A 17,971-nucleotide genomic window follows, 5' to 3' on the forward strand; every position below is an offset into this window, starting at 1 on the left:
AAACTTGTGAATCCTGCCTTAAAGGGAAAATGACCAAGTCACCCTACAAAGGGAAAATGGAACGAGCCGAGGGTCTTTTGGATTTGATCCATACGGACGTATGTGGTCCTTTAAGTGTTAGTGCGAAGGGTGGATACAACTACCTCGCTACCTTTACCGACGATTATTCTAGGTATGGGTATGTGTACTTGATGAAGTACAAGTCCAAAACATTTGAAAGATTCAAAGATTTTAGACACGAAGTAGAGAAGCAACTCGGACGAAGTATTAAGAAGCTACGATCCGATCCTGCTGGAGAATACTTGAGCATCGAGTTCATTGACTATCTGAAAGAGAATGGAATACAATCTCAATGGACTCCACCTGGAACTATGGGGGTGCCGAGTTGAAGTTAGAGGGCTTTACCGACTCTAGTTTTCAATCGGATGTGAACGACTCAAAGTCGAACTCTAGACTTATATTCACGCTTAATGGTGGTGCCGTGTGTTGGAAGAGTTCCAAGCAGAGCACGCCGGCTGATTCCCTTACCGAAGCAGAATACATTGCAGCGTCTGAAGCTACAAAGGAAGGAACCTCGATAAGGAAATTCATCCAAGAGTTGGGTGTCATTCCTAATGTTAGCGATCCAGTACCGTTGTACTGTGATAACACCGGAGCCGTGGCGCAAGCTAAGGAGCCGTGATCTCATCAGAAGTTGAAGCATATTCTGAGGAAGTATCATGTGATCCGAGAGATCATTGATAGAGGTGAAGTTAAAGTAGAACGAGTCACCTCGGAAGAGAACGTTGCAGACCCCTTCGCGAAGCCTTTACCGAGATCGGTCCACGAGAAACATCGAGAGTCGATGGGATTACGATTCATGGGTAGTTGGCTTTAGGTCAAGTGGGAGATTGTTAGAGTAGGTGACCAACAAGCGAACATGTGGCTGTGGTCTTTCGTATTTATTATGGTAATAAATGAACATTTATTCGTATTAATGATAAAACACCTTGGCATTCTATATATTTGTCCCTTTGTGACAAGCATAGATATAGTCCTTACAGTTATTACAAGTACTAGTAATTGATCGTTAGGATCGTGAGATATTTACTTAAGTATTATAACTGTTTAACCTGTTCCTAGTCGAAGGGTTACGCCACCAATGAGGATATCGGACTTTCCCATTAAGAGACTAGCACTTAGTGTATTTGTACTGCATCACATCAGTAAACGGTATTGTGATATCGGCATGCATAAGTGGGTGCTCGTAAGTTGACGAGTTCACTGAACTCGCTCACCCTAGAAATCTCTAAGTGTTTCCCAATAATCGAGTAGAGATATCTATGGTATAGTTGTACACCATTAGTCCTTATGACCTAGACATCACCGTGACTTCACTAGAGGACCAGCTGTATCGTGACCTGTCCCTGAGTTCCACCGAGGACCATCCCAAGGGCCAGTGTTCGTGCAGTCCGAAATCTAGTGGGAGGTCTGTGCATTGTAGACGGGGATTCGATCGCTAGAATAGTCTTGGATGTCCTGTGTGTTCTAATAGTTCGTAATCATTCTAAGTCTCTGGCCAGAGCTGACTAAGTGATGATTAGAGAATTCGATTCTCTATGTCATGCACATAACGATTACATCCAACAATTAATAAAGGTGGACACACAGATCCAGAAACGCAATCAAAAAATGAACAAGAAAACTAAAACCAACCATAGGGGGTTTAGAACACAATACATGAGCAAAACCCATGGTAGGGTTTTGTACGCCAGTTCAACGGGTACAACAAATTATTGTTCTGGTACCACTGTTGGCTACCCGTTGAACTCAATAACTATTACATACCGAATAATTATATGAATACAGAATAATAAATCCTATGGGAAACGAGATTAGGGAGTACAAAGCAATTCTAAATATTCAATAATAATAAAATTACAGATTATAAGAATAATTAGCTAACCCGACAGATCCGTAAACAGATATGTGTTGAAGACGAAGATTCGGCTCAATCCTCAGTTTCCGATCGTCCTCGTCCAAGACCCACTTGGCTGCCTCCACGCATTCACCGGAACCAGGCCTGACTTTTACTAGCCAACGAACTCCAACACGCAGCCTTCTAAACCCTCAACCCCAACCGAAAAAACCCCTCAAGCTCACGAAGCAAAAGTACACAATCTGACCACTCTCACTCACACACAAATTTTCTCAACCCAGAACACAAAGCAGGGAGAAGAAAAGAACGAGAGTATTATCAAGACAGATTAATCGGAATTTTCGATTTTCTATCTTCTTATTCTCACACAGAGAAATATATTTATATATCTCCACCACACAACAACCCTCTACAGAAAATAAGAGTCACGAGAAGACTAAGCAATATTTTTTGGCGGAAGAAACGGACCCGAGAGGAGAGAGATTGCAGCAGCGGCGTATTTTAGGAGTTAGGGTTCTGGGAAAATTGCAGGAGAAAGTGAGGAGAAGAAGGGTTTATAAACCTGGATTCAACGGTCGAGATTAATCCTTCAAATCCGACGGATAGGATTAAATCCAACTTTTGTCTTTTAGTTGGGCCTTAGTGATGGGCCGGTTCCAAGGTGAATGGGCTGCAAGGTGGTTGGTTGTTGGGCCCATTGTAGAAAACTCATTTGGGCCCACATATACCAATACGTGAACACAAACACGAAATGTAAGCATTAATTTCGTGTGTTTTTCCACGAAATAACTGGAAAATTCAATTTTTTTTAAGATTTGTTTTATTTATTATTATTATTTAGACTGACGTTAATAGTGTCTTATTTAACAGATGGCAGGCAAAGGCAAATCAAAGGCAATTATGCGAGCAGTTCGTGAAGAGGTTGAGCATCAAGAGCGCGAACGCATGACTATGTCTACACGACGTAGGCGAGAGGCTGAGAGAGCTGGTGAAGACAAATCATCGGTTGCAGATCCCGATGTTGGGTCTTCTCGTGCTATGGAGGATGAGGATGAGGAGGATGCTGTGGACCCCGTTCACGAGACTGAGGTTGTAGCTCGTGGAGGTCGTGGAGGCCGAGGACGGGGCCGTGGAGGTCGTGGTGGTGGAGCTCATACTCGAGTCAATCCGGATGTGCTAGATGGTCCATTTCCCGGTGGCCCGCGGGATCCGTCTTTGATTCCGAGTTTCAAGTCGCACGTAGCGGCATATATTTGGAGGGTGGAAGTAAGTTAATTACTTGTTTTAATTTTAATATTATAATTTATATATCTTATATTAAAATATTTTTATAGTTGATTAATTAATATGTTTTCTAAATAAATGATTGCAGGAACGTCCGGTTGGACGAGTGGAGACCCGTATCAACTCCCTGAACCATTTCAACTACGAGAAGATAGCAGTTGCCCTAGAAGACATAGATGTATCCGTAGACAAGCATTTTTTGCGGATGACCGATTTGTATCCCCTAGCCCGATTTTATTTACCGCGCCTAGATACTCCGCTGTTGTTTACATTCGTGGAGCGGTGGCAGCCGGAGACGAACAACTTCCATATGCCGTGGGGAGAGATGACTATCACTCTCCACGATGTCCAGATGATTCTTGGTGCCAATGTGGAAGGACGGGTGGTCGCGCCTAGGTTGATATACAAAACGGTACGACAACGGGGGGAAGTCGACGAGCACTACATGGAGTGGTACACCGATCGGACTCATCTGAAGATCAACAACCCCGACGTAGCCCCGGCTTTAGTGCATCGAGAAAATGTGAGGCCACCAGATCAGCCGGCTTATTACCAGATAATATGTGCATTGTACCCGATCACCAGGAGCACTGGACAAGACTGGATGCAGCAGTTTGCCGATCTACGTGCTGACCTTGGAGATATTATGCAGCCCGCAACCCGATATATTGGCATCGACCAGGACAACGACAACGACGACGACGACGATCATGAGGTGCAGCCGCCGAGGAGAGCGAGGCGGTAGTTTATCGGGTTTTTTTGCCAGTTATGTATTTTTATGAACTATTTAATTTTAAAGTTTATTTTGATTATTATTAGGACTATGCATTTTTATTATTCTTAGGAACTATTTAATTTAATAATTTTTTTTTATTATTATTAGGAACTAATTATTTTACTAATTTTGTTTATTATTATTACGAACTATTTAATTTACTAGTTTGTTGTTTTGTATTTTAATTCACTAGTTTTATGATTTGAATTTAGAAACTAAGTACAACTGAAGCAATTAAAATACTTACTCAAAAAAAAAAGCAATTAAAATACACAGTTAAACAATCTTACAAACAACCTCACAAATTTAATCATTCAAAAAACATAGGTTAAACATAAAAAATGCAAAACACAACGCTACAAATTTAAATATTCCAAAACATAAATTAAACATTAAAATGCAAAATTAAAACAAATACAAATTTAAACATAAGTTAAACTTTCAAATACTCGGCAGATGGTTATGATTACCATTACTCACACTCAATCGCCATAATCCATCATCCGTTGATTTTTTGCCAATTAACCTGAACGGACAATAATGTTTCTTCAATAGTACGTGTCGTCCAAATTGATATCTTACACACGTTAAAACATGATATTTTTCTGATTTACAATGATTAATCAGTCGATGATTATGACTAACTGCTGTGTCTTTTGCCCACATAATTAATGCTTCTCTACTATCACACACAATATCACGTTCAAAGAAGTGACTATGATCGTGAGATTGTTCTCGTAGTTCCTGCATAAATATTTGAAATTAAAAGACAATATTTAAGAGATTTCGTAGAAAAACATACGAAATGTAAGCTACCATTTTGTGTAAAAACATACGAAATAAGAGCTTCCATTTCGTACGTTTTACTACGAAATGTAAGCTTTAATTTCGTATGCTTTTATACGAAACAAACAACAAACGATTTTAAGACATATTTCGTATAATATTACACGAAATGGAAGCATATATTTCGTGTGTTATAACACGAAATGTCTAAAAACGTTGGAAATGAACAAAAAACGTGTATTTTCACCTCAAAATGGAAGTCGTTGTCATCCATATCGATAATACTTGTGCTATAACTGATATTGGTTGAAAAATTACTGAATTTGAAAATTTTCAAGAATTAAAGGTTGAGAGTGTTGAGAGAGGGTTTGGATAAGATTTGGAAAAGAAAAAAAAAAGAATAATTTTTGCACTGCGAATGATAATAGCAAACCCCATAATAAAGATATTTCTGAGACATTATTATTATTAATATTTATTTATTTATTTATTATTATTATTATTATTATTATTATTATTATTATTATTATTATTATTATTATTATTATTATTATTATTATTATTATTATTATTATTATTATTATTATTATTATTATTATTATTATTATTATTATTATTATTATTATTATTATTATTATTATTATTATTATTATTATTATTATTATTATTATTATTATTATTATTATTATTATTATTATTATTATTATTATTATTATTATTATTATTATTATTAATAATAATAATATTATTAATATTACAACCTAACAGCGCGGCTGTCACCGAGAAAATGAAGTTGTGAGTAGTATACCCCCCACTCTCTCTCTCTAGGGTTGGGCGATTATTTTAACTTTTCCAGAAAAAAAGAAAAAAAAAGAAAAGAAAGAAAACCAAAACTGCAACAGCAGTCGAGATTCGAGGCGTTGAGCCAATCGAGAGATTGCGGACGGTAGAAAACGTTCGTAGATCGATCGATCTATTTGCTTTATTCTTCGGATCCAATCAATCAATCAATATATCTATCTATAAATCAGTATTTGCTCGCTAAATAAATCTGAAAAAAAGATGTTCTTGTTCGATTGGTTCTATGGAGTTCTCGCAACGCTCGGGTTGTGGCAGAAGGAGGCCAAGATTCTCTTTTTAGGGCTTGATAATGCCGGAAAAACCACACTCCTTCATATGCTCAAAGACGAGGTTTTATTTATCTTTTTTCGATTATGTTCCTAATTTTGCTTGTTTTCTATTCGGATTGAATGAATCTTCGTAATTATTTGAAATTTCTTTGTGCAAAGTCGGTGATTTTGGTAATTAATTGGAATGGGTTATTTCATGTATGTGTTATTTGTGATGTTAACCTCTGGTGTTTTTTTGATGTTATTTAAACCTTTTTTTTTTCCTTCTTAAAAATTGTCTGTTGGTAAATCTGAATCAAATGTGAGTTTGATTTGTATCGACGCCCTTGTGATATTTCACTGCGATTCACGTCAACAAATAACTGTTACGAACTCTTCGAATTATACCGTGTTTATGATTGATCTTGTACTTGGAGTCTTTGGACATAAATGCTATCGTTTTTTTTTTTTTTTTGGTTTTGGCGATGATTCTATTATCAAATTTCCAAATCCGCTTGCACGATTTAATCAAATTGAGAGAATTACGTCAGTTTAGAAGTGAAACTGAGTTTGTTAAGGTGTTGGAAATGAGCAGAGATTGGTGCAGCACCAGCCGACTCAACATCCAACCTCGGAAGAGCTGAGTATCGGGAAAATCAAGTTCAAAGCTTTTGATTTAGGAGGCCATCAGATCGCCCGTAGAGTCTGGAAAGATTACTATGCCAAGGTATCAACACTAGCTATTTTTTACGATTTTGATTTTATAGATATTCAGCAATTTTCTTTATATTCTCTATTCCTATATTTCACTATGGGTTTCGAGTTTAATGTTTTAGACCTGTGTTGTTTTGCGGATTCTTGTCTTACCAAAATAAGTTATCACCTGCTCCTTCACATCGTGAAGAGTTTTAAGATATTGATCTTCTCACTTTATACTATTTGCCGATTTAATAGTTCCTTCTATCGTATAAAAAAATGTTGAAAAGTCCAGTCGATTAGGGATGGTGGCAAGCTTATTCTCAGTTTCATACTAATATACCGATACTTAAAATATCTTGGTGGCTAACAAATTTAGCCTCTATAGTAGTTAAAAACTACATGTTCTAATATTACACTCTGTGTAGCCATATATAAATGATCATTTAGTGGAAAAGAAGCTTGTTTATTTGTATAATCTGTGAATTGTTGCTCTCAATGGACTCCTGTGTAATTATCATAAAATTCGGGGTATGCTGCAAAAACCGAGCCTTCATAATCCCAAATAAACTCTCGCATGTTTATTTGATTCATGGGAGGCCTACAATGAGAATGGGAGCTCGCTGAAAGCACCTTTTATCCTCTGAGGTGTTTCAATAGTATCTCACCAGACACGTAATATTAAAAAATATATATACAAAAATTCAAACCCTGTTACAAATGGGGGAGTAGAGTCGGGGCAAGATTTGAACCTAGACCTTTACCCATCATTGGCTCATTTTATTTTTCAATTATTCTTCCAAAATGCTTTTCTTAAAATATAAATAAACGGGGCCGAACATTGCGAAAAGTTCAAGCAATGGGTGGTTATAGTTTATTTCAGTGTTAATTATTTCGTTGCTCAAGTTGTTTTTTTTTATGCTATATTATTTAAGTGGTTCTAATGTCTGCGATTGTTTAGGTGGATGCTGTCGTTTATTTAGTGGATGCGTATGACAAGGAGAGATTTGCAGAGTCGAAGAAAGAGCTCGACGCTCTTCTCTACGACGACTCGTTGGCTAACGTTCCGTTCTTGATATTGGGCAACAAGATAGATATTCCGTATGCTGCATCCGAAGAGGAGCTTTCGTACCACTTGGGTTTGATGGGCATCACTTCTGGCAAGGGTAAGGTTAACCTTTCCGACTCAAATGTACGTCCGATTGAGGTTTTCATGTGCAGCATCGTTCGCAAGATGGGTTATGGAGATGGCTTCAAATGGGTCTCTCAGTTTATCAAGTAGAAGGCATCCCATCCCATAAAATCAGTTTTAATGATTTTGTTTTTCTTTTTTTTATTTAAAGATTCACAATTCGGTTTGCCGTTGTTGTTTGTTTTGAAATGATTAAATTTTACTTTGTCCGATTCTCGATTGTTAGACGTTTGTTGGTTATTGTCAGTCTGAACACATGATTAATTTTCTATGTTTACTAAACTCTTTTGGGTTAAGCGTATACCAGAATTTTTTGGTTATTGAGACTCAATTGTCCTTGATTTGTTTTGTATTTTCTTCTTGTAGAGAACACTATTTGGAATGAATCAATTGTCCAAATTGCTCCGATAGGTCTAATTATACGTTGTTTTCTTTGTGAATGATTTTGAGTTCGGGGGTGTTTAATGCTGGCGGTTTTTAGATGTTGTAGGTGAAAATATTCTTAATTTTGCCCAAAAAAGTTCAGACTCTCTCTCCTTTCTCTCACCTTCTCTTTCCCCCCTTCAAACAAACCGCTGGAATCGTCACGAATTAACCGATATCGAAGGTAAATTTTGAACCAAATTCATGCACTTAGATCTAGCTGAATTCAATGTATTGAGTTCGGCTAGATCTAGTCGAACTCAAGGTTTTTTTTTTTTTTTTCCTTCTTATATTCGAAATATTAAAAATAAATAAATTAATGAGTTCGACCAAAACAAGTCGAACTCAAAGCCCCGAGTTTGGCATTATTCCATTGAACTCATACAGTTGTTTTTTTTTCTTTCGGAATTACTTGTTTGGCTATGGCATATGTTCTTGCTTTCTCATATTTGTACATTACTCGACTTTGTACCCGATTTTATCACATATAGGTTCAAAAATTGGAAAATATGCTAGAAATAAAAGTTGTAGCCCATCAAGTATTGTTTCGGATGCCACTGGAATCAATCCATTTGGAGTTCGTATGTTAAAGTTACGATGGTTACATCCAACACTGTCAAAGCTGAAGTACGAAAGTTCAAAACATTCTTGTTGAAAATGTTGGTTGTAGTTCAACTCATGGATGTTGAACACAATAGTTCGAAAAATACTAGATTAATTTCAAAAAATAAGAAAAAAATATTTATTGTAGGAAAATATTCGGGACAACAAAAATATGCAAAAAAAATTAAATTATTCCACAAATAACCCACTTATAATCGTTTTTTTTCAAAAAAAAAAAAAATTAATAGTAATTTTTTTTTGGGAAATGGATAATTATTATTAGCTGATTAAGTCGAATGGAAAATTAATCCGTCAAAAATAATACAAACATTGTCACTTACATCTGAAAACAAATTATTCATTACTCTAAACATAATTCAAACATCGTCACTTCCAATCCGAAAATAACTTAAACATTCGTCCATAAATAATACAAACATTGTCACTTACAATCCGAAAACAAATTAGTCATTTACAATCCAAAAACAAATTATACATTACCCCAAACATAGTCACTTACAATCTAAAAATAACATAAACATTCGTCCATAAATAATACAAACATTGTCACTTAGAATCCGAAAACAAATTGCACATTAGTCCAAATATAATCCAAACAGCCAAACATGTAACTTACAATTCAAAAATAAATTATACATTAGTCAAAAAATAAATATTGGTTCTTCATAACTCATAAATTGCACTTGGTCCGGCAACTCTTTGGAACAGTCGAAGCAATGTTTGTAGTCGACCTTCATATATTTTCCGTAACGGCAGTAAGGATCGCAATAACGGTGCCACTAAGGATGGATAGGCTGAAGAGGGCAATTATTCGGTAATTGAAAGATCATGAAATGAGAATTATGTAAAGACGTTAGGATAATAGTAGGATATTGCGTCATTGGCAATGAGAGCTAAATAAGTTACAAAGCTCGAACGTCTCAATACTATCATCAACATTTATGTTATCATCAAAACCACCCTGCATGACAATTGAAGCTGCTGTCAATATTGTTTGAGCGTTCGTATTTCTTACGTGAAGATTGAGAAAGACAAAAGGGGATGTAGCTCAGATGGTAGAGCGCTCGCTTAGCATGCGAGAGGTACGGGGATCGATACCCCGCATCTCCATTTTTTTATTTTGCGTTTCTAAATTTCATGTTTTCGGCGAAGATTTGATCAGTACATAAAACCCAACCCCCCGCGCACATAATAGTCAATACATACATTAATATTCAATTCAACTATTTGTCTACGTCTGGATATAATCATTTTATCTTTGAGTAAACTGATTTTTTACATCTAGTTAACATTTGAAATATTTTTATTTTATTTTAATCCTGTCAAAAAATGATAATAACTTATAATCTTAAAAAAAACAAAAAAATTAAATGGGAATAATTAATAAGAAAAATAAATGAAAATCTTATAGATAAAAGTAAGAAACGCTAAATCAACCTAAGAAACTCTAATGATATATTTGTAATTTTTTAATATTAATTATTAGTATTTTTTCATCTCTTATTTTCCGGCTTTTTTCCTCTAATGACCTTCATAGCAAATCAAATTTGCAAATCCACTAGGAAAATTCTAATGCGTTCGGATAGTATATTTTTTTACTCAATCTCTCTCCGCATCTCCATTTTTTTTATTTTGAGTTTCTAAATTTCATGTTTTCGGCGAAGATTTGATCAGTACATACCCCCCCCCCCCCCCCCCCCGCACACATAATAGTCGATACATACATTAATATTCAATTCAACTATTTGTCTACGTCTGGATATAATCATTTTATTTTTGAGTAAACTGATTTTTTACACTTAGTTAAAATTTGAAATATTTTTATTTTATTTTAATCCTGTCAAAAAATGATGATAACTTATAATCTTAAAAAAACCAAAAAAAATAAATGGGAATAATTAATAAGAAAAATATATTAAAATCTTATAGATAAACGTAAGAAACGCTAAGGCAACCTAAGAAACTCTAATGATATATTTGTAATTTTTTAATATTAATTATTAGTATTTTTTCATCTCCTATTTTCCGGCTTTTTTCCTCTAATGACCTTCATAGCAAATCAAATTTGCAAATCCGCTGGCAAAATTCTAATCCGTTCGGATAGTATATTTTTTTAGTCTCTCTCTCTCTCCGCATCTCTATTTTTTTTATTTTGAGTTTCTAAATTTCATGTTTTCGGCGAAGATTTGATCAGTACATAAAACCCAACCCCCTCGCGCACATAATATAGTTGATACATACATTAATATTCAATTCAATTATTTGTCTACGTCCAGATATAATCATTTTATCTTTGAGTAAACTGATTTTTTACATCTAGTTAACATTTGAAATATTTTTATTTTATTTTAATCCTATCAAAAAATGACGATAACTTATAATCTTAAACAAAACAAAAAAAATTAAATGGGAATAATTAATAAGAAAAATAAATGAAAATCTTATAGATAAAAGTAAGAAACGCTAAGGCAACCTTAGAAACTCTAATGATATATTTGTAATTTTTTAATATTAATTATTAGTATTTTTTCATCACATATTTTCCGGCTTTTTTCTTCTAATCACCTTCATAGCAAATCAAATTTACAAATCCGCTAGCAAAATTCTAATCCGTTCGGATAGTATATTATTTTACTCTCTCTCTCTCTCTCTCTCTCTGATACACACCTATGTAGATTTATTTAATACAATTAAAATTCTAATCCGTCCGGATAGTATATTTTTTTACTCTCTCTCTCTCATACAACATATGTGGATTTTTTAATACAATTAAAATTCTATTCGGTTCGGGTAGTATATTTTTTTTACTCTCTCTCTCTCTCTGATCCACACCTATGTTGATTTATTTAATACAATTAAAATTCTAATCCGTTTGGATGGTATATTTTTTTACTCTTTCTCTCTCTCTTATACACACCTATGTGGAATTGTGGATGTATTTAATATAATTTAATTATCATAATATTTAATTTTTCTTCCTTTTTGCAATCCCGTGCATCGTACGGGGAGAATTGCTAGTTATGTACAAATCAAAAGGTAGGGATAGGATTTAATAAACCCTAAAGTACGTACAAATTACCATATACACTTATTCAATAATTCCCTTGTTGTGGAAGCTATTGCAATCTTTCTATGTGCTAATGCCAATTACCATATACACTTATTCAATAATTCCCTTGTTGTGGAAGCTATTGCAATCTTTCTATGTGCTAATGCCAAAACGCAAAAGTTATTGAGAAATGATAGAAGCCAAGCTTTATAGACAATCAACTCATTAGCTAATGTCTAAGTTGTTGGGTCTTAGTTTTAAATATTTTATAAACTCTGATAAAATATTTTAGGAATTTGATAAGTTGTTTGGTCTTATTTAAAAATTATTTTTTAAAATATAAAGATTTCAATATTATCATATTTCACATTAAGATCATCAAATTTATAATTTCTTGATTAAAAATAGATTCGTATCATATCATATATATTTCAAATATTACCATATACATATAGTATTAACTTCGAATAAGAATTTTTGGTTATCGGCTGATTGAAAGTTGAGTTATTGAAGGGCCAAACAGTTTATTTATGTTTCCTTTTATTTTTGATAAATAATTTATCTCTATTTCATTTGATTAAAAGCATCTGAAAGTTAGCCTAATTCAATAGTATAAGTCAGAACAATTGGATTGCAATTATTTCCTACTAATTAATGAACTATTATTAGAATGTATGATAAAACAAATGGACTATTATTAATTGGGAAGTGATAAAATTATCTTACGTTTTTACATTTCCAATTTTATCAATAGTAGCAATTAATTACGTTTTTTATACCGTAGACCACAAAAAAAAAAAAAAAAACCGAATTACCGATTCCGGGATCGACAAGTGTCAAATTTTCGAATCAACACAGTTTGTAGAGGTAAACCTAACCAATGAACACCCATATTTCCAGCCCCTACTTGACAATTCCGTCAATTTCTTTTTTTATAGGAAAATTATTACTAAAAGACCATATTATGAATTATGATTATATTGTGTCCACGTTTCTGGCGATGATTAGAATCCGATTTTATGGTATAGCAAAATGAAATATAAGAGAAACCAATTAAAGAGAAACCTTGTATTGATTTTTATTATTTTACATATTACAATACACATGTATTTATATACAGAGTTGGATGATATCAACAGTAATATATGAGATTGAGCAAATTCCTTCTGCAGCAAAACAACTTCAATATTTAAATCAAATCTTAGCAACGATCATATTATTCCCTTGATTATCGTGAAATCTGTTGCCTTGATTGTTGAATATTTTAAGCCTTATCACCCCCCTTTAAGATTGGCAATGGGAGTGAACAAACGCCAATCCTGGTACGAAAATTATCGAATGAATCCTTAGATAATGGCTTGGTAAAAATATCAGCAATCTTCTTTGTAGTAGATAAATATCGAAGGTGAAAAGCTCCACCGATAACTTTTTCATGAATAGAATGATAATCGATTTCAATATGTTTTGTTCGAGCATGGAAGATGGGATTGTGAGACATGTAAATGGCACTCTTGTTGTCACAAAGAAGGATTGACTTTCGTTCAAGGGTGTGCCAAGATCACGAAAAAGATATTGGAGCCATGTAAGCTCTGCTGATGTTATTACTAAAGCATGATATTCGGCCTCAGCACTAGAACGTGACACTGTGGGTTACTTTTTGGAAACCCAAGATACACTCTTAGCATATTTAGTTTGAGAGAGTGTAAGACCGCCAAGAAAATATTTAACTTCCAATCCTAAAAAGTAATTGAGTCTTCCCAAATTTTTAAGACCAAATTCCTTGCTAAGACATAAAATGAGGTTAGACATGACGTGAGAAGTATTGTCGGTGAGCATCATATCATCTACATAGACAAGTAAAAGAAGAATGTTACCACCATGATTATAAATAAAAAGAGAGAATCAACGTTGCTACAACTAAAACCATATGTATAAAGAAAATGAGATAATTTATCAAACCAAGCGCGCGGGGTTTGTCAAAGATGAAACAAAGATTTATGTAAAAGACATACATGTGTAGAGAGTTTAGGAGGCACAAAACCTGGGGTTGTTCCATGTAGAGCCGCTCATTTAGAGTTCCATGTAAAAATGCATTTTTCACATCTAATTGTTTTAAAGGCCACTTGAATTAAGTGGCAAGAGAAAGTATGACACGAATTGTTGTTGGCTTAACCACGGGACTGAATGTTTCGCCAAAATCAAAACCAGGAATTTGCGTGTACCCTTTTGCTACTAAGCGTGCTTTGAACTTGTCTATGTTACCATCTTCTTTATACTTGGTACGATATATCCATTTACAACCAATAACATTGGCATTTTCCGGGCGAGGAACAAGAGACCATGTTTTATTATGGTGAAGAGCGTCTATTTTTTCTTTCATGGCACCTCTCCAATTTTCAAATTTTAGAGCTGTTTTTAAACTTTTTGGTTCAATAAGAGAAACAGTAAGAGCAGTATCATGTTTTTAAGTAATAGAGGGACAAAAATAATCCTTAAGATTTAGGGGGATTTTTTATTCTATTTGGTCGAGAAGCTAATAAGGGCAAAGATGGTCCAGGAGTTGTAGTAGTGGTCTGGCGTGCTTCACTATTTTGAGAATGTATTGAAGTAGAGGGTATCATTTGATGAGAAGCAATAGTATTATCAATGATATAAGGAATCTCAGTGTTATTCGGAGGTGAAGTAGAAATTAAAGGATTCTGAGGTGTTGAGTTATTTCCAATTAATATGTTGTCCGGATCATCAAAGTCATTTTTTTTTAAATTGGAGCTTAATGAACTATCCAAGGAAATTTCATTTGAAATGGGCTTCTGCGAGTTCCCGTCAAACCATTATTTTAAATCAGGGAAAGTGGGGTAAGACAAATGATTGGAGTTGAAGAATATTTTTCTTTTGAAGAATAAGGAAAACATTGTTCATTGAAAACAACATATCGTGAGATATAAACACGGTGAGTATTTGGATCTAGATATCTATAGCCTTTATGCATAGAGTGATAGAACTATATCCTAATACACAAGGAATAGCCTTTATGCATAGAGTGATAGAACTATATCCTAATACACAAGGAATAGTTCTCTTGGAGAATTTACGCATTTATGGAGTTTTTAAATAAGGAAAAAATTGACAACTGAATATACGAAGACTAGAATAATCAGAATCATTACCAAATATTTTGAAATAAAGCGTCTCTTTACCGGTTGACAAGAGAGGCATTCTATTAATTAGGTACACTGCAGCTAAGAATGCATCTACCCAAATGTTTAGAGGAGCGTCGGCATGAAATAGCAACGTCAAACCTGTTTCGACAATATGACGATGCTTGCTTTGCAAGACCATTTTGTTTCGGTGTATATGGACAAGAAATGTAATGTGTAATAAATACCACAAGAAGCCAATCGATTCTTAAATTGGTTGGAGATGAATTCTCCACCACCATCACATTGATTTTTTTTTCTATTAAAGAAATTTCTACAAGAGCTTAAAATTTAATAAAACACTAAAAAAAGTCGAAATTAATTTTTAAAGGATATAACCAAGTGTAACGAGTAAAATTATCAACCAAAATTACATAATGTTGGAAATTTTGAGAGGAAAGTACTGGGGCAGGACCCAATAAATCTCTATGATTTTTTTCCAAGGGAGATTGGAAATAAAAGTTGAAAAAATAAAAGAGAGTTTACAACGTTGTCCAGAACTACATATCATAGTTTTTGCCGTCCAATGAGACACATCAATGACATATTTATTAAGAGTTTGTAAAATTCTTAATTAGGATGTCCTAAGCAAGCATGCAACATTTCAGAAGAAATTCCTCTGGATTTGACTGCACGAAAGCATTATTAAGTTGTCCTCCGTTTATTTCATATAAATCTCCTTCTCTATGCCCTTTGGTCAAGAACTGGTTCTCCGATCCTTAATAACAAAATAGTTAGAATAAAAAGTAATAGTGCAACTATCATCAACAAGTTTACTCACGGATAATAATGTTTTCTTAATTTCTGGTACTACTAAGACATTATTTAATAAAAAAAATTCATGTGGCCTATTTAGCAAAGTTGAACCCGTGTGTGTAATATATAAAGATTGTCCATTACCAATAAAAAGGAATTATCTCCAAAATAAGGTTTAAGGATTTTAAAGTGCCTCCTTGATTTGTGATGTGGGCAGTAGCTCCCGAGTTTTCATAAAAAATTGAATCATGCTCATTGTTCAAATTCATGGATGCAAAGGCTTCTTGAATATTTTCACCTTCTTTATCATAGTTGTACATGTAGTAGCACTGGGTGGCAATATGATTGGTTCGTCCACAAAATCGACAAGAAACTTGACTTGGAACTTGCCTCTGACTTTGGTCTTTCCATTTTTGGCTCAACTTGGTCTGGTGGTAGTAGTAGTAGTAATAGTAATTACAATAAATCACAAAAAAATCCATGTATATATAACCGTAAGTATTGTTTCAACAATAAAATAATATTAGTTAATGATGGGTCATTTTACCACAATAATAGAGTTTGAAACAAAATTCAAATATTATAAAGTTTGATTGTTTTTTACAACATAAATGCATCATTAGTTAATGATGGTTCAAATTTTCACTAACAGAGGTTTAAGATCATTCGATATTTGTAAAATTTTGTCCAAAATTTTATAATTCTTTTTTGTTTTCTATGCTCCGAAAGAGCTTCAACAACATTAATAAATGTGAACATTTAAACAAATAATATGAGAAAAAAAGATTTCGCTTTCATGCATAAATTGTGAAATACTTCTAAAATTTCAAGCAAATTGGATGTACAAAATCATGTTTGAGATGAAATTTCATTAAATTAGTTAGTGAGGGAAATTGTCTCATGAAAAAACCCATTGCTTTGTAAGTGCATGCAACCATGCTCTTTGTTAAGTTGTACTAGTTCTTCGAGTATTTTCGCACATACTCCTGCAAATAAACGTTAACATATTTAAGTTAGTTTACTTACATTCAGAATATCGAATACGTAAAAAATAAGAATTTGCACAAACCTCGATTAGTTTAACGAGCTTAGAACATGAACATTTGATATATAGGTTGATCTTTCTTTCTGTAGGGAAATTTTTATTTCCAAAGCTTTTAATGATTTTGTCAGCCGATTTCCGGACTATCACTTTGTATAAATCTCTGTCGATCTTTTTTTCTTTCAAATATGGGTTTATTAGAGTTTTCAAATATTCCACAAGAATAGCCTTGAACGTGTTCAAGGCTTTAACACGATTACTTGTGGAGATCTCCTCAGTTTCCCCTACATTTATTACAGGGCATTCAACTTCAGCATGTTTTGTATACTCTTGCAGTCCTTTTCCTTGTCCATTTATATGGACCGGACTGTATCCACTATCACTGCATATCAAAAGTATTTAATCATTGTAAAATTACAAACAAAATAATGTAAAAAAGTATCAATAGTACATTAATGAATATCATATTATGTCGTTGTCAAATTAAAAAACAAATTGAAGTACAATATGTATTTAATGGAATCTAAATAATAAGCATCGGAAAAAGACAGTAAATGAACCTGTCCAGATGCATCATGTCATCATGACCAGAGGATCCACGGTACTCCAATTTCCAATTATTCATGCCGGGTGACATTGGTGATATCTTAATAGATTTTAAGATGTGTGCTCCATACCTGTCCATTTCTTCTGCATGTAGTATATATAAAAAAAAATATAAACCAAGAGAACACAACATATGTTGAATCTTTGCGTTGTTTATTGGTGTCAATCAAAAACCATCTCACCGAAGCATACTACTTTTGATGTACTAACCACTTAGGCATGCAACTATATGTTATTTATTTTATGGGAGTAATCAATCATCATTTGATGTATAATTTAAAGGAATTACATATTATAGTAGCCCTTACATTGGAGCGAATCCAAGAAGAGGTGTACCATTTAAGAGCAGTGTTTATACAATATTATAACCTTATATAGATAATATTTATAATAGGGAATAAATGAGGAATATATGTATACAATTTAAAAGAACAAAATCACAATATTTACTACTAAAACTAGAATCTCAAAGAACATTCATAATTGAACATCAATAAATGATAAAGTATTTTAC

At 33.6% G+C, this 17,971-nt stretch overlaps 1 protein-coding gene, 1 long non-coding RNA gene and 2 other non-coding genes across 4 annotated transcripts; 3 read left to right on the plus strand and 1 right to left on the minus strand.

Moving 5' to 3' along the window:
• The first annotated feature begins 5,505 nt into the window (after positions 1–5,505).
• Positions 5,506–8,084, plus strand: LOC105954685 (small COPII coat GTPase SAR1A). Its single transcript, XM_012978365.2, has 3 exons — positions 5,506–5,954; positions 6,468–6,599; positions 7,530–8,084. Exons 1-3 carry the CDS (start codon positions 5,826–5,828, stop codon positions 7,848–7,850), a joined length of 582 nt encoding a protein of 193 aa, XP_012833819.1. The 5' UTR covers positions 5,506–5,825; the 3' UTR covers positions 7,851–8,084.
• LOC148765158 (small nucleolar RNA snoR83) lies at positions 7,127–7,245 on the plus strand. Its single transcript, XR_016029985.1, has one exon. It is a non-coding gene; the product is annotated as a small nucleolar RNA snoR83 (small nucleolar RNA).
• A 1,760-nt stretch (positions 8,085–9,844) lies between the features above and the next one.
• On the plus strand, positions 9,845–9,917 carry TRNAA-AGC (transfer RNA alanine (anticodon AGC)). The gene has a single exon. It is a non-coding gene; the product is annotated as a tRNA-Ala (tRNA).
• A 6,637-nt stretch (positions 9,918–16,554) lies between these two features.
• Positions 16,555–17,541, minus strand: LOC148765160 (uncharacterized). The gene is made up of 3 exons (XR_016029735.1): positions 17,412–17,541; positions 16,879–17,233; positions 16,555–16,795 (listed from the first exon to the last, which is right to left on the minus strand). It is a non-coding gene; the product is annotated as an uncharacterized LOC148765160 (long non-coding RNA).
• Between the last annotated feature and the right edge of the window lie 430 nt (positions 17,542–17,971).

The sequence above is a fragment of the Erythranthe guttata genome, chromosome 14 (assembly GCF_056151865.1).
Source record: "Erythranthe guttata isolate IM_541 chromosome 14, IM_541, whole genome shotgun sequence".
Classification (NCBI taxonomy): domain Eukaryota; kingdom Viridiplantae; phylum Streptophyta; class Magnoliopsida; order Lamiales; family Phrymaceae; genus Erythranthe; species Erythranthe guttata.

Bases quoted from the DNA above. Each gene is read 5' to 3' on its own strand.
- LOC105954685 (XM_012978365.2), top strand. From the start codon at position 5,826: ATGTTCTTGTTCGATTGGTTCTATGGAGTTCTCGCAACGCTCGGGTTG. The intron at 5,955-6,467 runs GTTTTATTTATC...GGAAATGAGCAG, and splicing joins TTCATATGCTCAAAGACGAG to AGATTGGTGCAGCACCAGCC. The intron at 6,600-7,529 runs GTATCAACACTA...GCGATTGTTTAG, and splicing joins GGAAAGATTACTATGCCAAG to GTGGATGCTGTCGTTTATTT.